This window comes from Prunus avium, chromosome 1, assembly GCF_965620075.1.
Source record: "Prunus avium chromosome 1, drPruAviu1.hap1.1, whole genome shotgun sequence".
NCBI lineage: Eukaryota > Viridiplantae > Streptophyta > Magnoliopsida > Rosales > Rosaceae > Prunus > Prunus avium.
The window spans coordinates 59,397,137-59,420,819 of record NC_142284.1 but is presented as its reverse complement, the minus strand read 5'-3'; the positions used below and the strand labels follow the sequence as shown (position 1 = coordinate 59,420,819).

Here is a 23,683-nt window from a genome sequence, read left to right as displayed (position 1 = left end):
AATTTAATTGCTAAGGGTCGCAACCTTGAATTGAATTCTACACATTGCCGGAAGCCAAATTATTTTATTTTATTTTTTCCTTTTCTTTTTCTTGTTTTAGCAAAAGAAACTTTACACATTGCCCGGAACCAAATTCTGCATTTTCTCTCACTTGCAAAGAAGACGCAAATCCCTTCCACAGTAATATCAGAAACAAAAATAATGTAACAGTGGACCAGTCATCAGCTCTTGCAGCTCTGTGTAACCTACAATATATTACTTTCCGTCTGTTACAGAACACTAGCTGCTGCTGCTCCTGGTGATCTGAATCCTACATGTTCAGTTTCATTATACCTCCGCCAATGAGATAATCTACTAGGGTTGGCATGGAAGGGCAGGGCATGGCTCTTGAGTAACCTTTTTCTGATTGATCCTAGTATGTGCTTCCTTTGAACAATCAGGATAACATTACAGGTTAGTTCGCTTTAAGTAGACCAACACACCAATGCTGGTTAAAACAGCAGCACTTGCCAAAACTCCAGTGTGGAGAGACGTCCATCCCGTTGTCTGGGCCATTGTTGTACCTGACTGCGATATGGTTCTGTGGCCAGAATCAGAGAAGTCCAGATGCAACCTTAGAACCTGAGAGAGAGAGAGAGAGAGAGAGAGAGAGAGAGAGAGAGAGAAGCATAAGGAAATAAATCATACAGCGGAGAATAATTACACATCAAAACTTGACATTAACAAGCTGACCCTATCATCAAAACTCCCCTAAAACCTCCATTTATTGGATATTAGACAAGGGGAGTGACGATCAAGAGTTTGCAAGACAACTATTGTGCAAAATGCGCAAAAATAAAAAACAAATGTGTTAGAAATAAAATAAAAGAAGCAACGTTTGTAGTACCTTCAGTCCCACTCCTCGTGCATGGCTGACTGCACTAACAAGATCATCATCAGTTGCAAGTAGAACTCTATCACCTTCATCATCTTCAAACTGGTGGAACAAATTACTGAAGTAAACACAATCTGAAGTTTTACAGCAGAATAAAATCATATAACACCAAAAATAGCTCAGAGTTTTTACCAATATATGCGGTTGATCATGATCATTAGCAGCACCAATCCTTTGCATGACAGCAGATAACAGCTCATCTAAATTTTCCATGCCTGAAGGGAACAGAGAAAACAAATTTAAGTAGGTCATTGTGGGTTGAATTCTATAGTATTGTTGTAAACAGCTGGGCATGTAAGCACAAAAACATTAACCATGTCCATCGTCACTGTCACACCTCTCACCACACTGCCTGCTTATCTATCCCCAGTCAAACCCAATCTGCTGATCACCCCGAGTAGCTACACTTATATGACGAAACCATGTGTCAGTATACAACAAATTCTGCGCCACAACTAATAACAGCATCACCTAGCTTACTTCTGCATACCACTGTCATATAAGCTGCCATCTATGTTGCACCGATACGGATACGGATACGGCAATATGATACAATATGATACGCGGATACGGAAAATCTCTAAAAAGTAGGATACGGGTACGGCACCGATACGGCGATTAAAATAATATATATTTAAAAATAATAATATAAATTAAAAAATTAAAAATTGAATTTCATCCATAATAAGTTAACTTCATTCAAAATTGATATTTCTTTTCTCATTCTTTATATTTTTAGGCTGTACAGCTTTTTTCACCCAAACATCATTACCCAAAACCCATTAATACTATTTTAATGGAAGGCAGAGCATTTCCTAATTCCTACCCTCAGTCAACGGCCAAGATTGGATCTGTGATGAATCTAACAGTCAGCTCATCTATCTACTTGTCCTCTTGTGTAGACGAGAAGCTCAAAGCCCAGCTCTCCTATCCGATAAAACCAAAGAGCCTCAAACGGTCCCACAGGTTCTCACAAAGTCTCTCTCTCTCTCTCACTCTCTGTCTATCTCTCTGAGCAATAGCCAGAACCACAGAGCAAAAACCATGACTTCGTCTACATCTGTGATTCTATCTCAAGCCCTCTTGGCTCGCGCCCTTTCTCACCATGGCTTGAGCTCTACCTCAGATCGGGTCTCTCTCTCTCTGCAACCCTCACTCTACCCACTTTCTCCGGCCTCAAATCCACTTCATCGTCACCATCATGGTCGTCTTCGACGTCATCGCCCTGAGGAACGTATCGCGACCATATCGATGGAGTATCGGAGCCGTATCGTAAAGTCAACAGGTCAGAAAAGTCCACGATACGCCACGTGGCGTATCGGATACGTATCGGGGCTGTATCGTATCGGCGACGTATCGGATACGCGCATACCCCCAAAATCCCACGTATCGGTGCAACATAGGCTGCCATTAATGTCCCCACCCCAAATATAATCATAAATACAACTCACTAATACTCTCCCCATTCCCCCAAAAGTCAATGAGCTATATTGGTCTAGAGGTACAATGAGAATTCAAGATCCCAGTTTAGAGCCTCTAAAATAGGAGGGGAGAAGTATACCCCCTATTTCGTAGTTTATACCTAGCTATCTATCCACTGCAAAACGAAAAATATGCTCCCCAAAATTTATAAATAAATCAAAACTTTGTCTTCCCAATGTATCACCCCTTTAATAATCAGTAAAATGAAGAGAAAAACATGAAGAAAAAAAAGCTGCAAGTAAAAATAATTGTGACTTTGAAACTTTCTTGATTTCCGGTACTGCATGATCATATTTGTTACTTCTTATAATTTGCATTGTTGATTTTCTAATTACTTCCATCTCAGCCCCCATATTGTATTTTAATTCATTCACAATCCCTTAGCATTCGATTTAATTTTACAAGTTCACTAATCTGGTTCTTTGAGTTTTCATGCATTTTAGCAAATCCTTAGGCTGTCCTACATCACAATCACTCCACAAAATGTTCATTAGCTAGGAGTGATATATAGGTAACCAAGGATTGACCAAAAAAGGTAACCAAGGAAAGTCATATTCAAGCATCCTTGCAATGAAATGTTGCCTTCGACAGCCACTTACCACAATTGATCCGATGCATTCGACCCCTGAGATCTTCAAACTTGAACGCAAATGAATTTCCAAGACCAAGAGAAGGATAAGGGAACTTTCCGTCTGTCCCATCAGAAGCCATTAGTGCAGACAATTCACTGCAAAAAAATCCCCTAGGTATAGTTAATGAGCTAACCAGGTTACCAGGAAACCGAATAATCAAGGAAGCAATACGCAATATGGATTTGAGTAAATGGTTTTTCGTATCCCAATCAGTCTCACATCAACAAAATTTAAGTGACGTTCTTCGAAAATTTTGCATACCTTTGAGTATCACAATCATCAGGTGGCTCCAAAGCAAGTGCTGAATCCCAGAATTTTTGCATCATTGTGTTTGCCATAGTGTTAGCAGTTCCTGAGCTACTTTCAACCTGGGAAAGAAAGACAAAGTAAAATAACTACTTAATCAACTCATCCTTGGATTTTACGAAGTTGAAAAGGAGAGTAACACAAATCCAACTGTGCTCTAGTAGCATCACCAAAGAAGCAAATAAAATACTAATGTGTAGACATAAGAAGCGTGTTAATGAAGACAACTAATCTGTCCATCATTTAGCACCATAACTATAAGCATGAAATGGAAGTTAGAACATAAGGTTCATGGAGTTGACAAAATAATATCATGGTAATTTGAAGCTTCAAGCGCTGCATTTTGAACAGAAGATACTGAATCATCAGCAATGTATTACTAAATTTTATCAAACAAGGGAAACCATCTCTAGTGCTACAATTAGAAAATTCAATTTTCATCTACAATAATCAAACTCATTAAAACCCTTGGACAGACAGGCTTTCACCTCCATTTATGTTTCCTTCATGAATGTCCTCTCCTTTCATATCTTGACCATAAGGCCATATGAGAATTGAATGTATCAGTACCCATCATCACCAATGCCGCCACAGAAAGTCTTTTGGTGTTTACTAAACAATTTTCATGTGAGAAACAAACAAAATTATTGACCTGGCCTGGATATTTATCCATACAGTCTGCCCTGGAAAGCCACCTAATTTTTTATTCTTATAGACCCATTTTCTGCACTAAACCAATTAAGTGGGTTCTCGGTTGTATGTATTCTACAAAGTACAAATACCACACAGTAAAAAGTTTTGTAACCCTCTCCTAGACTCACCAATAACTTGTACATGGGAACTTTTAACTCCTAATCAAATTTTTACCAGTAATTAAAAACATGTGTTAAATCTCAAAACAATGCAAATAAAGTACTATAATCTCATTAATGTATATCATTTCATCCTCTTCTCCAACTTAATAAATGACATGAATAACATAAAAACATAATTAAATTAGATCACATTCCCTGAACCCTATAACCTAAATACAATTAGACACAACTTACCCATTTTTTTAAAGCTCCTCTTGACCATATCATGAGCTATTTGAACAAATGCACAGTACCAAAAGACAAAATTTTAAAATAAAAAAAATTCTAATTTAAGTATTGCTAGAGAACCAATTTACTTTGGCAAGCGGGGAAGCATTTAATTGGCTTTGGCAAAGTTGGCTGGTTATAAGGTAGGCCTGACGCCAGTTCAGGCTGATAAAAAGGCTTTCTTATGTTGAATTCCAAAATAGACAGAACCGATATCATATTATGGCCAATGCCTTCAGCTGAACAGTTACATTCGAAAATGATTTCCTACTTTCCTTGGAGCAACTAAATCTGAAGTAAGATTCTGCTCCAAGGTGACTAGATAGAAACTGAGGGTCTCCCATACTTGATATAATATAAGGAAATCTTTGAGAAAATCTTTGAAAGTGAAAGCAATATAAAATTGTTTTCAGTTTTCAGTTTTTAATTTTCATTATCTCTTCCATAGACCTTCCCCCAGTATCTCTAACAAATATATATATACACACACACATTGAAAAATAAAAACTAAAAACTAGATGATTACCAAATGGGCCCATCACTTAAAGTTCAATAAATTTCCACATCTAAATAAAAGATCAATAGCTTCATATCTAAATGAAAGAACGAAAACTCTAAAGTTGCTTCATTCCGATGAACAGAATGAGTAAATAGGGAAATGGGATGACTTTACCATAGAAATAGCTGCATGAGTTATCTGCAGAACATCCACACAAGCAGCAACACTTCCATCTGAACAATAGATGTCAATAAAATTTAAATCCATATATTAAAAATAGGTAGCTAAAGAAGTACTAATTACCTCTGTCTAAGACAGGAAGATGTAAGAACTTCCCTTCATGCATTATATGCAGTGCATCAAGGATTGTTGTCTCTAGCGTGGCACACTCAGGGTTTGGCGTCATTACCTTAGGAAATGTTGGAACAGCACAAGTTGGTTCAAGTTTGTTTAAGGAAGCTTATTTAACAAAAGGGAGTGAGCATTCTTAATAATATATATAGAACAATCAAACATTAAATGGTTTATCATAAACCTTTTCCACCAAAGTCAACTCAGGAGAGAGATTTTGTGCCACAACTCGCATAAGGATATCCTTTGAACTGCAGTCAGTCAAAAAGCAAACATTGGATGAAATTGCAAAAGAAGGCACGTTAGACAACATCAACAATAACATATACTTGCAAAATGTTCATAAAACATATTACGAAAAGAACAATACGTTAGTATCCCCTGAATTTTGTTCCCTGTAACGATTATAGCTGAATTCATCCGAAACTCTCGCATCCTTTTTGCTGCAACATAGACAGGATCTGATGGGGAAACAATTGCAACCCTGAAAACATAGCACTACGAGTTTGGGGATAGAATACAAGCTTTAAACACAAATGAAAAATAACCAAGCCAAAAATTGCACCCTCCAACAAACAGGGCACAAGGCAAGTCAAGCTAAAGAACTGTACTTCATATTTTCTCCAATGATGGTTGCTAGGGAAGGCTTGAACATTCGCTCCCTCAGAGTTTCCAGAAAAGCATATGGAGCTGCAATACAGGATAATAAACAAAACAAAAGGTCATGTTCTAGCAGATGTGTTATATGTATCCAACCAAAGTATAAAATATATATAAGAAAATCAATTAAAAAAAAGGGTGTCTGTTAATATAGAGCATGTTCAAAATGAAATAGAGGCTTTACAGAAAAAATTAATACAGCAAGAAACTTCGGGTCACACTCAAGTAATTCATTATAAATTCCAAACATTAATACAAACCAGATAAATTGGCTCCCCACTGGCGCTCCACTCCTTCAACTGCAGCAGCAATGGCACTCCCCTGCTCCGCTGCCTTCTCCATTCTTGATATAGCATCATAGAGACATTTGGTGATATCTAATAAGGCAATAACTTCACCATTCTCTACAACAGGGAGGTGCCTGAATTTACCTGTTAACAAAATAAATCAACCATAGCACGTTTTATGCTCCCAATGCAACAATAAATAATGCAGAGTTTATGCAAGTTCTTGGACAAACCCGCACACACACACAATTAAAAAAATTACCAAAAAAGAAATCTTGTTAGATAAAGAAAGCTAACCTTGGACCATCTTTTGGAGAGCTTCAAGGGCTAATGAATCAGAGTTAACAAAAATAGGATTCCGCGTCATGATCTTTGATACAATTGTTTGCTCCGGTCTCAACCCCTCCGCAATGACTCTAGCCGAAATGTCCTGAAATTAAATACTATAAGCAAAGTTAATAGTTTAAAAATCACAAAAAGAACCAAACCATCAGTTACAAATTGGACCTTGTCTGTCACAATTCCTGAAAGCAACGCATTTGCATCAGTTAAGAGCACAGCATCCACACGGCGAGCCGCCATCCTCCGACATGCATCGGATACTGTAGTCCCCTCCGGAATAGTTAGGGCTTTTGACAACCTTAGCTTCTTCACCGTCCTTTCCCCACCACCAGACCTTTCAAATATTTAAATTTTAACACACACAAAAAAATATATATCCTTTTAAAAAACAAAACCCAAAACTTTAAATCATTTCTACAAAGGCAAATTTACCCAAACCATTTTCTCAGGAGGCAAACAAAAACGAGAAAAGGAGAGAACTTACGAAAGGGGGTGAGGAGGAGACGAGGGTTTGCTGGTGGTGCCATTAGAGGTTCCATTTTCGGGAGGGACTGATTTCTTAATCGCAGCGGAGGGCCCGCGTTTCTGGCTCAGACTGGTCCTCCGGACACCCACTTGGTTGCTCATCTCTATCCTGAATGATTATTAGGGCTTCACTGATTCTCCCTGTATCTTTATCTGGACTGCAGGAACCCTAATTAGTTTCAGTGATAGAGAGAGAGGTAGAAAGAGAGAGAAGGTTAGAGTTTTGGGTGGCTCCAACCCCTCCCTCCTTTTTGGTTCTGTGCTATTAAAATTCGGGTGAGATAGAGAGTTATTGTAATTTGTAATTGCCTGACGATTCCCACCGATTTTGACAGTTCAAATTAAACATTGAATTTAAAAGCATTTAGAAAAAAATAAATAAAAATTATTGTAGCGTGTATTCAAATGATTTTAAACGTGTTTAAAAAAATTTAAAATTTTGGGGGTAATTTTATTTTGATCCGTAAAAGGTCCGTATGTTTAAATAATGACGTAGTTTTGTAGTGGTTGGCCTGTAATGCCCTTATTTTATAGGGGAATGCTAGCAACCTTCTCTTGGACCTTCTCTTTTGGACCTTCTCTCCTTCCCTTATGACATGTGTCATTTTTTTTACACTAAAAATAATGCCAAACAACCTACCTTTTGTTTTCCATATTTACCCTTATTTGATGTATTGACTTTACTTTAATTTATTAAATTTTTTACAGCTTTCTTAATACTCTGTAAAAAATTATTATATTAATTTATTAAATATTTAAAAAAATCAAAATAAAAATAAAAACCTATCTCACCCGTTCTTTCTTTCTCAATATTTTCTCAGATCCCAAACAACCTTTCCTCGTCTTCAACATGATCACGCTCGTTTGAGATCCTTCATTTTGTTTTGTACAGCCAAAAACCAATAACACAACAAAAATAAGGGGGGAGAGAGGGAGACCCAGAAGGGCCAAACGCCATGAACGACTTCGAGGGTCTCTTGGCCTCCGATTTCGAGTTCAAACCCTCAGGCAAATCGGCCCCCATGTCTGCTTCTTCAGCTAATTCTTCAAAGGCCCCAAACTTCGATCTCGGATCTAGTGGGCCCTCCCGATCAACTCGCGCCACCAATTCCTTCAGTGGGCCTCTCGCCGACGATCGCGATTCGATCTTCGGCCCCTCAAAAACCCAAGACTTTGGCGATATCTTCGGCGGCTAGGCGAGGTATTCGACCAAATCGGAGAGCCGTGGTGAGGATGCGGCTTTCAACTTCGACTCTATGTTTGGCAAGATGGAGGTGCTGGGCTTTGGGGAAGAAGGTGGGGAAGATTGGAGATACGTTTTTCATTTATTTTGATTTTTTAAATATTTAATAAATTAATATAATAATTTTTTACAAAGTATTAAGAAAGCTGTAAAAAAATTAATAAATTAAAGTAAAGTCAATACATCAAATAAGGGTAAATATGGAAAACAAAAGGTAAGTTGTTTGGCATTGTTTTTAGTGTAAAGAAAATGACACATGTCATAAGGAAAAGAGAGAAGGTCCAAAAGAGAAGGTCCAAGAGAAGGTTACTAGCATTCCCCTATTTTATATTCGAGATTGCCACATACCATATTTGAGTAACAATGTAAGGGTAGAGGAAAATGGAGATCAATCATGAGTGGGGGTGAGGAGGGGGGTAGGCGAGTTGATGCTGGAGGGGGTTTGAGGAAAGATGGTCTTGGCCTCGGACTGTTTACTAATCATAATACAAATGTTAAAAATAGGAGCTCTGATTATAATAAAGGAGATTTACTATTATACCTGATATAAGGGCTTAATTTTTTTTAAAAAAAAATCTTATATGAAATGTACTTTAGAAACACACTCAAAGCTCATTTACAACATAACAAATAGGTTTTTAACTTCTTATAAATTACAAAATTGTCATCGATTTCTTAAAACAAACTCAACCCCAAAATCTCATTAAAAAAAAAAAACCAAAACACTAAATAGGGCATCAAAGTAATTTAATAATCGAACTTAAATTTGATAGGGACAGCTGTCATTTTTTGGGTTTTTTTTTATAGAAATTAAATGGTGTAGGATTTATCTAAATCATTAGTGCTAAGAATGAGTTTATGACTAAATATCTCTTATAATAAATGAAATATGTAGGGTGTGATTGTAATAATGTCAAACCTTAGGGGTTTAAGTGAAATCCTCCATAAAAATAAAGATAGTTTTGAACATAGTTAATTTGTTTGTGAATTGTGTAGTTTTCATATTGTTTATTATCCGATACAGCACTATGCATTTAGTTGTTATGGCGCTATAGCTCTCTTTGGGTTGCCCAAGAGGATGTGGAGCAGTGACCCTCCTTCTTAGTTTGTTTGTCTAATAAGTTTCAGGAACTTTTTAGGTCTTTGTTGTCATTTCTTATTAGTTTTCGGCCATTGATACAAATCTACCATTTCTGTACATGATTTTCTCTAGATCAATTTAACTTATTATTGTGTTTGGTCAATGGAGAAGATTTATCTATATTTTTGCAACCATAGTAGCTTTGTACTTGTTTATGTTCCTCACAAAATGCTACCACTCTTTATAAAAATAAAAAAATACATAGAGATGTTCAAATTTTTAATTCCAATAACAATCACATACCATATTTTTGGATATTTATTCCAATTGGATTTAAGTTTGAATTTTTGGTTTATAAACTTCTGTGATTGAAGTTAAAAGTTATTTGAGTTGAGTAAAAGTGATGAGCAACGAATGAATAGGGGAGTTGACCAAAAACCGAATCAATGAATAAAGTTACTTCGTTTACTTTTCTTCTTTGTTTATTTTTTTTTGTTTTTTTTTTTTATACTAAGAAAAGGAAACTTACTACATACATATTTAACTATAGGAAGAGAATGAATCCAAATCCTATCTGAATATTATTGAGAATAATTGATTTAAAGAAGCAAAAGCAGAGAGAGAATAGAATTTTTAAAAATAAAATATTTTTTTTTAAAAAGCGTGATCATACTAGTAGAGTTTGGTGAGAAAGTTGAATATACATGCAAACTATTGTTTCCTAAGTAACAGGAAAAAAAAATGAAGCAACTAATAAGAATAAAAAGTAATATAAAAAAATGCAATGTTACGTTAATTACGTTTGAATCACCAAACAACTTCTGCAGGCGGATTTCTCAATTAAAACCAAGAACAAACAATTTTCTGGCGGATTTTAAAATGAACAACCTATATACATTGGCCTGCCTTCATTTTGAGGACTCGGTTCATTGCCATTCTATAGTTGTCATCAGAAACTCTGCTGCAATACCAATGGGCACCAGGACAGCTCATAGAGCCTCCTCTTCATCCTCATCCTTCTCCTCAAAACAACATTGGATGTACGACGTGTTCTTGAGCTTCAGAGGTGAAGACACACGCAACAGCTTCACGGGACACCTCTACATGGCGCTAAGAGAGGCTGGGATCAATGCCTTTTTTGACGACAATGAATTAAGTAGAGAGGAATATATAACGGCCAAACTTGTGACGGCAATCCAAGGGTCTAGAATATCTGTCATCGTCTTCTCAAGGAGGTATGCCGAGTCGAGTTGGTGCCTTGATGAGCTGGTCAAGATCATGGAGTGCAGAACAACACTAGGGCAGACGGTTATGCCAATATTCTACGATATTGATCCATCGGATGTAAGAGAACAGAGGGGCAGCTTTGCTCAAGCATTTGAGAAACATGAAGAGAACTTGTTGTTAGGTAGAGATAATAAGGTGGTGAGGTGGAGAGCTGCTCTTATTGAAGCTGCAAATTTGTCTGGCTGGGATCTCAGGAACACTGCAGATGGGTATTTAATTACTAGTTTCTTTGAACAATAGTGCTTAACTCACTTCTTTTAATACTTGCCATAATGTCTTCTTCTTTTCTTTTCTTTTTTCGCTACAGAGGTTTTGCTTACAGTTCAGTTGGAAAAAGAATAGATATCTGTTTTTTTTTTAAATTATAAAAATAAAAATTGCAAACTAACATTTTAGGTCCCCCAATTCTGATAGGTTGAATTTTGAATTTAGGTATGAAGCGAAGTTTATTAGAGAAATTATTGAAGGGATTTCTAGATGGCTGCTGATGAATGAGACAATCTCATCGGTAGTCGACTATGCAGTCGGACTAAATTCTCGGGTGCAAGATCTGAGTAACTATTTAGATGTTGGATCAGATGATGTTCGCATAGTTGGAATTTTGGGGATGGGTGGAATAGGCAAAACAACACTTGCCCGAGCCATTTATAACCAATTTTATCACAGCTTTGAAGGTAAAAGCTTCCTTTTAAATGTCAGGGAAACTGCAAAGAAACCAAATGGACTGAAGCGTATGCAAGAACAAATTCTTTCTGACATCTTGAAACCAACCAAGATAGGGAGAGTTGATATCAATGTTTTAAAAACAAGACTTAGATGTCGAAGGGTACTTATCATAATTGACGATGTAGATCACAAGGACCAACTAAATGCATTGGCTACAAATCGAGACTCGTTTGGTCCGGGAAGTAGAATTATTATAACGACAAGAGACAAACATTTGCTAGAGCTATTTCAAGTGGATAAAATATATCATGCTCAAGAAATGAATGAAGAAGAAGCTCTTGAGCTTTTTAGCTGGCATGCCTTCAAAAACAATCGTCCTAATGCAGGATATTTTAAACTCTCAAAATGTGTTGTTGCGTATTGTGGAGGTTTGCCACTTGCTCTTGAAGTTTTAGGTTCTTTTCTATTTAGAAGAAGCACTAGAGAGTGGAAAAGCACATTGGATAAACTGAGAAAAATTCCTGCTGGAGATATTCAGAAACAACTCAAAATAAGCTTTGATGGGCTTAGTGATGATAAAGAGAGGGACATATTCCTTGATATATCTTGTTTCTTTATTGGAATGAACAGGAACTATGTCACACAAATATTAGATGGTTGTGGGTTTTTCCCAGAAATAGGACTAAGTGTCCTTATTGAACGGTGCCTTATAACTGTTAGTGAAGAAAACAAGTTGATGATGCATGATTTGCTTCGAGACATGGGCAGAGAAATTGTCTACGAAGAATCCCTTAATGATCCAAGAAATTGTAGTAGATTGTGGCATTCTGAAGATGTGACTGACGTACTGAAAAATGAATCTGTAAGTACTTTCTCAATCAAGTTTATGTTAAAAGCTTGTAATACAAGAAAAACTAATGATATGCATCCCAAATATAATAATTGTATGCCCTGGATATGTACACAATCCGGTCATAATCATTTTTCGTACCATAGTAATTTTCATGGTCATATGCTTTGGATTATGTTTAAGTACCAAGAAAGGCTACAGTACGAAACCGTTTTTAGCAGATTGGATTGTGGAAGATGTGATCAGATAGTGTTCAAATAGTTCTTACATGCATTCATGATTCTGCTTCCTTTGTCTAAATCATTTTCCAAATGAAAATAACCCTTTAATATATGGCATGCTCTTTCTTTAACAGGGAACTGAAGAAATTCAAGGAGTCACTCTAAATTTGCTAAGATCTGAGAAGGCTACTTTCAGTACACATGCATTTACAAATATGAAGAAATTGAGATTGCTCAAACTCAACTATGTAGAGCTCACAGGAGAATACAAATATCTTTCCAGAAAGTTGAGATGGCTCTGCTGGCATGGATTCCCTCTAAAGATCATACCAAACGACTTTGATCAACAAAACCTAGTTGCCATGGATCTGCGGTACAGCAACCTCAGACATGTTTGGAAGGATTCCGAGGTAAATATAACCAAAACCGAGGTTTTATACTAACCATCATACTCTCTCTTCTCTTCTTTTTGGATTTTGATTTCTGTATTCTGTTTTGTTTTTGGTTTTACCTAGAAATTGCTTGAGAAGTTGAAGATTCTTAACCTCAGTCACTCTTATCATCTATTGGAATCACCAAACTTTTCTAAACTCCCAAATCTTGAGACTTTGATACTCAAAGGATGTAAGAGTTTGTCTAAGGTTCACCAGTCTATTGGACATCTCGAAAGACTTGCTTCGGTGAATTTTAAAGACTGCAGAGTGCTTAAGGATCTCCCTAGGAGTTTTTATGAATCAAAATCTATTGAAATTCTTATTCTTGTTGGTTGTTGGGAATTTGAAAACTTGGCTGAGGACTTAGGGGACATGGTATCATTGACAACTCTTCTTGCAGATAATACAGCCATAAGAAAAATACCATCTTCCATAGTACGATTGAAGAACCTGAAATATTTATCTCTTTGTAGCCTGAGATGGCGGTCACCATCTAACTGTTTACCCTGTCCCTTCTGGTCTTTGCAATTACCAAGACCGTATCGAAAATCCAATAATCTATTTCCTCCTTCATTACGGGGCTTATACTCTTTGAGAGAATTACATCTTAGAAGCTGCTATTTATTTCATGATGCTCCTACTGATCTTGAGAGCCTAAAATCTTTGGAAGAATTAGATCTGGGATGCAATAGTTTTCATAGCCCTCCATGTTTCAGTGGCCTTTCCAAACTTGAACATCTATCATTAGATAATTGCAATTTCACTAATGAGGAAATTGATTCTATGAATCTTGGGAGTCTAACTTCTTTATTAGCTTTAAACCTAGAAGGAAACAGCTTTCATTGCCTTCCCGACCTCAGAAGCCTTTCCAAGCTTGATTGTCTGATATTGAATGATTGCACAAACCTTCATGAAATGCCAAAATTACCAACAAGTTTGACGCAGCTGGTTGCGGATGACTGCACTGCATTGCAAACCATGCCAAATTTTTCAGAAATGTTGAATATGGACACATTGCATCTAAGTCATTCGCATAAACTTATTGAGTTTCCAGGCTTGGATACAGCATTAAATACTATGAGATTGATTCGGATGGAAGGCTGCACCAATATTAGTTCTACTGTTAAGAAGAACCTCTTGCAGGTTCTCTCTATCTTAAACACTTAAACATACATGCACATGCACAAGCATGTTATTTTTCTTCACCATAAAGTTAATTAATTATTGCTCTACATGGTATAGGGATGGAATTCGAGCGGAGGTGGTGGCCTTTATCTCCCTGGAAATGATATTCCGGAGTGGTTCACTTATGTCAATGAGGGCGATGAAGTCTCTTTTGAAGTGCCTCAAGTTTCTGGTTGTAACTTAAAAGCGTTGACTGTGTGCACCGTTTATAAGTGTTTACAGGAGGACAAATCTAAATTATATATCTCCATTTTTGTTACAAATCATAGCAACTGCACTAGTTTTCTTGTCCAGCCGACATATCCCTACACAACAATTTCCCATGAAGTTATTTGGCAGGGGCATTTGTCAAACAAGGATTTCAATTTGGAAGGCGGAGACTTCATTGAGGTTTGTGTTGCATTTGGATCTGGTCATACGGTGAAGAAGATAGGAGTCAGTCTTTTATGGGACAAATTTATATATGACACTGACTCTTTTATTGAGTGCAAGTCTGTCCCATATGCTTATTTTCTTAGAGATGATGAAGACGACGATGAAGAATATGATGAAGACGACGACGATGGTTATTATAATGATGATGATGATGATGATGAGGAGGAGGAGGAGGACGACGACGACGACCACGACCACGACCACGACGATGACGATGACGATGATGATGATGGTGATGATGATGATGGGGATGATGATGAAGACAGCAACGATGATCATGAGCCAGAAATCAAGTTCAGTGGCCTTTATGATGATGAGGCAGGACCAAGCCTTCACTCATCTGACCTCAATATTGAAATGAGAAGAATGAACATGGAAGAAAGCTGAAAGGGAAGTATATATGGAAGCATCAAAGCACAAAATAAATCTGCTGGGAAACAGAATCATGCAAGCGTGAAGAAATCAGCAGCCAATCAGCCCAAAAAGAAAAAAGAAGATCAAAGGTGTGAAAAAGTGAACTTAATATCCACATTGGATAGCATGTATATATTCATAACTGAACTAACATACAATTTATTGTTAAGCAAATTTTCTTTATGCTGATTTTTTTTTTTTTTTTTTGGCCATCAATGTCATAGAGAGAGAAAGCTAAGCACAGCTTTCTTTACATTGTAGTAACTATAATGTCCCATTCGTAATGTACATGAGCTTTATTGTCCAGTACTTTCACCAATTTGACTGAGTCCTAGAGGCATAAACTTAATTAGGACTTTTTCCCTATATGGATGCAGATATTTGGAGCATAAATCAGAGCTGATGTGCTGCATGGCCTGTTGATGGGCAAACAGAGCCAGAAATTTTCATAGGAATAAGCCATATATCTAGTTATTTTTCATTTAAAGAGCTGTTGGAGTGAAGTAGCTAGACTAATTTTTTCTAAGACGGGGTAAACTAATTTCCACTAAATAGGATGAACTTCCTAAAATTTAGTACTAAACTTTTTTTTTCATCCTAACCTAAGGGTGGCTCCGCCGTTCCAGGCAAATCAGATTGCATGTCTGGCTAGGCGGAGGAGTATTGTCCTCCTGGTTCCCGTTCCGATGGTTTATTTGATGTTATTGTTAGCAGGATTGTAAAGAGAAATCTAAAATCATCTTCTTTATGAAAGAAATTAAAAAATAATAAAATAAATTGCTAGCAAAAGTTGACTCATAAAGTCCAGCACCCAAGAAGCATTTTCTGTTATGTCACTTTCTTTTTTACAAACGTAGTTAAATATTTCCACCATTTTTTGAAGGCTTTTTATCACAAATGGTCCGGAGGTTTACGAAATTATCACCTTTCATCTCTAACCTTTTTTTGTAACACCAATTGTCCTTAAGGTTACCTTTCCCACATCAAAATAGTCCATGTCGTTAGCTTCCGTAATTTATTTTGTTAAATTGATGACGTCGCACATGTGTGAAGCCCACACATCAAATAGTATAGAGCCACGTGTTTTTAAATATAATATAATATATTTTTTTAAATATTTTTAAAAACTTAAAATTTATTTTAAAATTAAATTACAAGCAACTTAAATCTTTGTATATATTTTTTTAAAATATTTAAAAATATATTAAAAATATTTAAGTTGCTTTTAATTTTTTTTAACGGATTTTAAGTTTTAAAAATATTTAAAATATATATATAAAAAAACATGGTTTTTCCTAATTTTTTAAAAAGAAAATGTATAATACTTGTATTGAACATGTATGGACGCATATTTCATATTTAATACGCTTATTTTTTACAAAATTTTAAATAATACACACAACATTCACGTACTATACACATAATTCTCATATATTATTATATGCAAATAATATATATTAAAATTATATATAGTGGCCGAACTTTTAAGTTCTAATTTGCCAACATTTGTCGAATAAAATAATTATGTATTTTATTCGTTTAGCCGCGCTGCTATACAAAGTTAATATCTACGAAATATAAACAAATGCAACTAGGTGGGTACTTCTTTCTTAATATTTTTTATTAAATAGTATAGCCGTTAGCCGCGCGGCTATACTATGTTTTTCTAACTTTTTAAAATAAATCGTATAGCCGCACGGCTATACTAGGCCTCCCACTAATTTTTTTTTAAAAAGAGATAGTATAGCCGTCCGGTTATACTCTGTTTCTTTTAATTTTTCAAAAGACTGTTTTTCCTTATTTTTTTAAAAAAGAAATAGTATAGCCGCACGGCTATACTATGTATTTTTTAATTTTTAAAAAGAAATAGTATAGCCGCGTAGCCATACTGGAAGGAAAGTTTTCGCTGTCAACAATGCCTGATCAGGTTGTACTCTATTTGGAAGGGCCTTCTCCTAGAGTTGGCATTCTTATAAAGCCAGTTGTGGACTTCCAATCCCTTTTACATCCTTGTAACGAAGCGCACGCATACTTGGATGGGTCCTGCCCAGATGATTCATGACAAATTGAAACTCTTTTTGACATATCATATAAAGTATCTGCTTGGGTTCGGATCGGTGCGTGCTGGAGTATTTGCTTGAAATAATATATTTAAAGGGCTATAAGCTTCAAATAATATATTTAAAGGGTATAGCCACGCAGCGATACCCTTAAAATAATATATTTAATGATTATAGCAGCGCGGCTATACCCTTTAAATAATATATTTAATAAGTGTAGGTGACCGGCTATACCCTTTACATAATCTATTTAATTAGTATAGCCGTGCGGCTATACCCTTTAAATAATATATTTAAATGAGAAAATGCTAGATTCTTTATATGGGTAATAAGTAAAAAATCAAAAGGGGACAATAGAGAGACTCGGGTAATGGCCCAATAGTAATGGATAATGCTCTAAACACTCTTATCGGTAAAGGAAAATCAGGGAATTCTTTTTTTCAAAAACAGTACAGCCGCGCGGCTATACTATTTATTAAAATAAAATAAAAAAAAGAACCCGCCTAGCCTGCCTAGGCGGCCGATTTTTCGAAAACTTGAATGGCGTGTTTTTTTTTTAGATTTCTTTTTTCCTAGCGAGTTTGGCATCTCTGCAAATACACAAAAATGGAGATCATCCCTCCTTTTGGTGATATGAGATATGAATCATTCTTGGACAAATCAGAGCAGGACATAGCCTCTTCTTCAGGGTTGGTGCTGGGAAGGTCATTGTTCATCAGCTCTAAGCCACTCCTTGGTTTCCATAAATTAGGGTGAATCTTGGGAGTTGCCTGCATTCAATCAATATCATCAGAATCAAATGACCAAGTATCGCTCCGATTTCAATTTCGAAAGGAAAGAGAGGAGAAATCTAAGTTACAAGCAGTAAGATTTACTCTCTTTTTTTCTCCTGTTTTTTAGCAGGCTTGTAAGTTTGGTGACTTAATGCATTATGTTGTTTGTTTTTTTATGGTTTTGGCAGTGTTAGTTATTCATATAGAATGCAAGCTCAGAGTTAGAGTTTATAAGAAATTATGATTCTTTGCTGTGTTAAAAAAATATTAAGCATCTTTATTCATAATTTTGTCTTTTGGCAATATAGGTTTTGCTTAATTGAAAATAGGTCCCTCTGTAGTTGAGGTGTTGGTAGTCAGTTTATGTGACTTCTGATCTCATGAGTTTGATAAGAGTAGAAACTTCCCTGCTTTACTAATGCCGGTTACGAGAAGTTAATCCTATAGGCCAAAGAAATACTGTTTGAGGTTTAGCAAGATTTAATTTTGAATCTGGTTATTTCTGCTAAATCCTTTGATTGGCTTTTCAATGCAATTAGTCGTATGGCATACAGTTGATATTCAAATTACATGGGTATTTTATACAAGTATATACATTTGGAATAATATGAACTTGTCTACAAAACAAATATTTGAAGCAGATTTTGGGATCCTTTTGGATAAAAATATACAAACTGAAATTTGGTGCAACCTTAATGGAGACTTGAGAATAAACTTTGAGTTAAAACTGGTGGGACTAATGTGATATGATGATGAACCGAAATCAGTAATGGAATTTTAATACTGACCTGATCTGTAAAGAGCCAAATGTACGTAATAACTTAGGAATGCTGCAGCCATTTGACAACCAAAACAAATAAGCTAATGTTTTGTTAGATGCATCCATAGACCTTGTCTTTTGCTGATTTCATTTACTTTTTTCCTTGCTTTGCATGCTAAATTATTTGATATTTACATCTGATATGCAAGTTAATCGCATGATGTATGCATTTTGCAGCTTCAGCAGTAGAACCTTTCTACAAGGAGATCCGTTTCTTGGAATTTTCAGGACTCTTGATCTTTTATCTCCTCTGTTGGTTATGTTGATGGTTCGTTTTCTCTATGCAAAGGAGAATTTGCAAGGCATACAAAAACACCACCGCGCAATGATGTGCCATGCTCAGTTTTGGTTTGGCGAGGATGGTAGAGTGCCCATGTGAAAAGTTTGACACAACAGGTTCCTTATGCAACAACACATATAAAAGTGAATCAGGAGATGATTGCAGGTCAAAGCCAAAAAGGTGGCAGGCCTCTCATCTCTGTTTTACATTTGTGATGTCACAACTACCGGAGGGTCATTCCTAAGGGAAAAACCTCCTAGAGATAGTGTGACCACTTGAAGAATACTTAGCTTGCATAATTTTCAAAAAGAACCTTATCTTTCTTGAAATCATCAATTGTAAAATATTGCAGGCTCTTTTTGAGCATTTGTATATGTTAGTATCATATACTTGTGAAGGGGCGGTGACTACATCTTTATAGGAAAAATAAAATAAAAAATCATGGTGAGTCTTGTTTATGGCAAGGAGGTGCAGCTCATTCTGGTGAATTTGGATGTAAGTATCTGACAATGATCTCAACTCCTTCCCATCTGGACTCTGTAGCAATTTGCTTCTCTGTTTTTCCCACCCAGTAGCACCCCACACGAAAATCTGCAGGGCCAAAACGACATCGATTGTTAAATAACAGAAGTCACATTAGAGTAGAAGCCATGTCTAAAAGTAGTATTGTAGTTTCCAATATGGATCAGCACCAGAAGAAACTAGTACATTCAGAGTGTTCAAGAAGGCAAGGCTAGGGACTCTTTTGGCGTGATCCTCAAGCTTCCTTGTAACCTGCAAAATATATAAATCAAGGCAATGACAAAGTTTTCGGGTTTGCTTTATCACAACATCGAGCATAATTTTTTTTTTTTTTTTTTACAAGAACAAACAAACTACCTCGTCTGAGTGGAGATTGTATATTACAATGGTGGAATTGTCCATGCCAATAGCAACTATACTGTCATCTCGGGGGTGAAAAGCAAGACATGTTGCTGCAGGTGGTGGTGGCATGACTTTCTTCATCGTCCGCGTTTTTACGAGACAGATTTTTATGAGCACAATGAGTTAGATCATGAGAAATTTGCAAACAGAACCTAAGCATATTGACAAACAATATTTGGGAAGTTTTGTCTGGGAAAAGAAAATTTCAAGAATACTATTTGTGTTGGGTTTACCTTAAATGTTGTCATGTCAAAAATGGAGATCATCCCTCATGTTGCTGATATGAGATATGACTCATTCTTGGACAAATCAAAGTAGGACATAGAGTCTTCAGGGTTGGTGCTGGGAAGGTCATTGTTCATCAGCTCTAAGCCACTCCTTGGTTTCCATAAATTAGGGTGAACCTTGGGAGTTGCTTGCATTCAATCAATATCATCATAATCAAATGACCAACTATCGCTCTGATTTCAATTTCAAAAGGAAAGAGAGGAGATATCTAATAGGAAAGAATTATAAAGCTTGTCATTCTTTAGCACTCAACTAGAATTAAGGTCCTATGGCCATTTACAGAGAAAATGAATACCATTTTATGCTAACACCAAAATCCAGAGAAAATAAATAGTATAGCCGAGCGGCTATACTATTTATTTTTCTATTAAAAAAACCGCCTAGCCTGCCTAGGCGGCCGATTTTTCGAAAACTTGAATGGCTTTTTTTTCTTCAGGTTTCTTTTTTCCTTGCGGGTCTGGCATTTCTGCAAATACATTTTTGTCAATTCTCAGTAATGTAATCTAGGTAAAATGTAACTTTTGGATCCATAAGACGGGCAAAAAGAGTAAAATTAAAACTCCCAGAGAGATGCAAGATAATACAGCTGCTGTAGAAGTGGAAAAACCTTCATCTTCGGCCAAGAAATTGCTGAATCATTGGTTGAGATTCAGTTCAGGTTTACCATGCATATATTTTGGTTTTAATTTATGTTTCAATTACTAGGCATGCCTCATCTGATCCTACTTTCTGCAACAGGAACACTTGGAGAGCAATGAGGGTGATCATGTGCTACTTGTTTACAGTCCATGAGTATCCTCTTTTGTTGTTTTATGTGTTATCTTCAGGACATGAGTTAAAGAATGAATGAACCTGAAATGGATGGGGATAGGGAGATCCATTGGTTGAGTACTTGTACCCATTTTTCCATATTTTCATTCAATTTCAATGCTAACATGTCTTGTTAGATCTCCATAGTCCGATCTGTATCAGTTCGAGTATGGGATTCAACCTTAGTATCATCTCCAGGTTCACCTAAAACAAACATATTGGAAGATAATATCGTTTAGGATACTTGATTGATTCTCCTTGATCATAGGAACAGATTTGATCCGTGTAAATCAATACTTTTCTACAAAACATAACACTTAATTTGTGTGTCATTTATAATTATCTTTTGTTCTTGTGCTCATCTGCTATATCTGATGTTAAACATAACTTACTTATTTCTGAAATATTTGTGTTGCATCTTGAGAAATTTTATTAAAACCTACCATTCTAAGACCAAGTTATCTCTGATGTCGTTACTTTACGTTCTGATTAAGTTATAGTTTGTTCATTTATTTCTGATAGATTTACATCAGATGTCAAGATCAATAGCATTTCAATTATGGGTGGTGTTGATGGTACAAGTCCTTCCAAGATGAGGGCGTAAGTTCGAACTTTAATATTTTCTTTTAGCTCCTTCATTTTAGGACCTACCTGATTGGAACAATGAGATTGTTTGTGTTCATGAGTTTATTTTAGTGGGATAGTTCTTGAAGGAGGTATGCATTCATCTGTTAAAGACATGTAGAGAAGCATTTTGTATTTGATACAGCACATAGGATTTTAGGACATGGCATGCTTTTGCTTATGCTTTCAAATTTTCTTTGTGTTTATTTTTTAAAGCTATCTGTATTCTGTGTGTTGGTTGTAGTTGTGGTGCTTGAAAGAAACATAACCCATATTCAGGGACTATGTTAGATGCATTCTCTGTATAAATATTTGGTTCTAGTCTTGGTATGTTGGGTTAAAGGATTATATGCATATTTTTATCAGAGGATGGATGATTCTGGTCTAAGGGTACTCTAATAATTTGTTTTCCCCTGTGTGTAGTCTTGCAAACGTTGATCCTATTGATGTTGCCAGAAATATTGCAGGGTTAAACCCAGAAACTACCCTCAATAAGCATTAAGTTTATTTATATCACTAAATATTGACTTTTGTAATCTAAGCTCTATGTGGGGTTTCTTATCGTTCATTCATATTCTTTTGATATTTGCAGTTGTGGTAGTTTCGAAGACCTTTACAACAGCTGAAACTATGTTGAATTAACGCTCGAACCCTTAGGGAATGGATTTCATCTTCTCTCGGGTTAGTGCAGTGCCGACACTTATTCAAGTATATGAACAGGTTGTTTCAGTTCAGGATTTGCTTAATAAACTTTGGGTTAATTTAAACAAACGTGAATGAGCTTGGGAGTGGGTGGAATTAATCATATTTGGAATAGCTTAGTAATTTTATAATTGAATAATTTAGTAATCAAGATGGTATGATGGAGTGAAGGGTTATTATGTCTTTGTAGTTAATCAATGATTTTGCTAGATAAAATGTAAGTTTTGAAGATCTGCCGTCGTCTCTCTCTTTCTCATGATTGAGCGTGAGAATTTCAAGCCTGATGCAGTTGCAAAGCATATGTTAGCAATCAGCACTAATCTTACAGTATGGCTATTTCCTATGTTCTCTTGCCTTTAGTTGCAAAGCATATCTGTTGAAGTATTGCCGAGCGGCTATACAGTTGAAAATTTCTATTTAGAACGTATAGCCGGACGGCTCTACCTTTGAAAATTTCTATTTAGAGAGTATAGCCGCGCGGCTCTACCTTTGAAAATTCTATTTAGAGAGTATCGCCGAACGGCTGTACTTTTGAAATATTCTATTTACAGGGTATAGCCGAACGGCTATACTTGTGAAAATTCTATTTAGAGAGTATAGCCCAGCGGCTATAGTGTTGAAATATTCTATACTTGAAAGATATTTCCACATTGCACCAACAATAAAAATATGAATTTATATTTGCATGGATTAGAACTCTCCTGAAAAAAATTTCTTCGAAAGTGGTTTCTTTTAAAAAGAAATAATATACTTAGTATCTTTAGGTCAATAGATTTTTTTTTAGAAAAAAACTTTCTTTTTTTTAATTAAATCATATCTTAGCCTAATTTAATTACTTTCATTAGTAATCATGTTTTAATTATTATTTCTTTAGTGAATAATTAATATTAATTATTTTAATTAACTTTACAAATTATATTACTTAATAAATAGTTTTTTATTTTTTTATTTTTTATTTGATAAATATTTAAATACTAATTATTCACTAGGTAAATAATAATTAAAACATAACTATTAATTAAAGTAATTAAAAAGGAGAAAACCACATTATGATATTTATAGGTTATAGTCGGGCGGGTCTTTTCTTAATTCTAAAAATAAAATAAAAAATAAAAAAGAAAACCAGTTGGCACATGCGTGAGGAGGGGCTAGTAAAATATTTAAAAAGGAATGTAATTTTATATGGCACAAAAGTCAAAGGACTTGTATCAAAGTCACCAACTCCAAGGATTAAAACTAACTTCTCAATGGGAATTTGGATCTATATCAACTTTTTTATTATTTTTATTTATGGATCAAATCGTGATTTCCAGAAAGTATGGAAAAGAAAAATAATAAGAGGGACATAGAAGGTGTGGAAGGGAAAAAAGAAAGAAGAAGTCACGTTTTTTCTTTGGTAGACGTGTTGGTGGTGGCCCTGCATTATAATAGTAGGCCAATATATAGGTTGTTTTTTGCCCGTGATTCCAAGCACCGTCCTCCACTC

General features: G+C 35.7%; 2 protein-coding genes across 3 annotated transcripts; one reads left to right on the top strand and one right to left on the bottom strand.

Moving 5' to 3' along the window:
- Window positions 1–118: 118 nt before the first annotated feature.
- LOC110750741 (CBS / octicosapeptide/Phox/Bemp1 (PB1) domains-containing protein) lies at window positions 119–7,379 on the bottom strand. Of its 2 annotated transcripts, XM_021951104.2 has the most exons (14): window positions 7,060–7,378; window positions 6,741–6,909; window positions 6,531–6,663; window positions 6,207–6,377; window positions 5,898–5,976; window positions 5,657–5,770; window positions 5,471–5,537; window positions 5,239–5,344; window positions 5,110–5,168; window positions 3,310–3,416; window positions 3,016–3,143; window positions 1,067–1,149; window positions 887–976; window positions 119–621 (listed from the first exon to the last, which is right to left on the bottom strand). In XM_021951104.2, the coding sequence occupies exons 1-14, from the start codon at window positions 7,200–7,202 to the stop codon at window positions 448–450; spliced, it is 1,623 nt and encodes a 540-aa protein (XP_021806796.2). In that variant the 5' UTR covers window positions 7,203–7,378; the 3' UTR covers window positions 119–447. The 2 variants fall into 2 exon arrangements, with proteins under 2 accessions (XP_021806796.2, XP_021806797.2); XM_021951105.2 differs by lacking the exon at window positions 119–621 and having other exon boundaries at window positions 881–992; window positions 7,060–7,379.
- Window positions 7,380–9,943: 2,564 nt separating this feature from the next.
- On the top strand, window positions 9,944–15,174 carry LOC110750733 (TMV resistance protein N). The gene is made up of 5 exons (XM_088253046.1): window positions 9,944–10,920; window positions 11,144–12,239; window positions 12,583–12,858; window positions 12,964–14,025; window positions 14,125–15,174. The coding sequence occupies exons 1-5, from the start codon at window positions 10,166–10,168 to the stop codon at window positions 14,887–14,889; spliced, it is 3,954 nt and encodes a 1,317-aa protein (XP_088109172.1). The 5' UTR covers window positions 9,944–10,165; the 3' UTR covers window positions 14,890–15,174.
- Window positions 15,175–23,683: the final 8,509 nt, after the last annotated feature.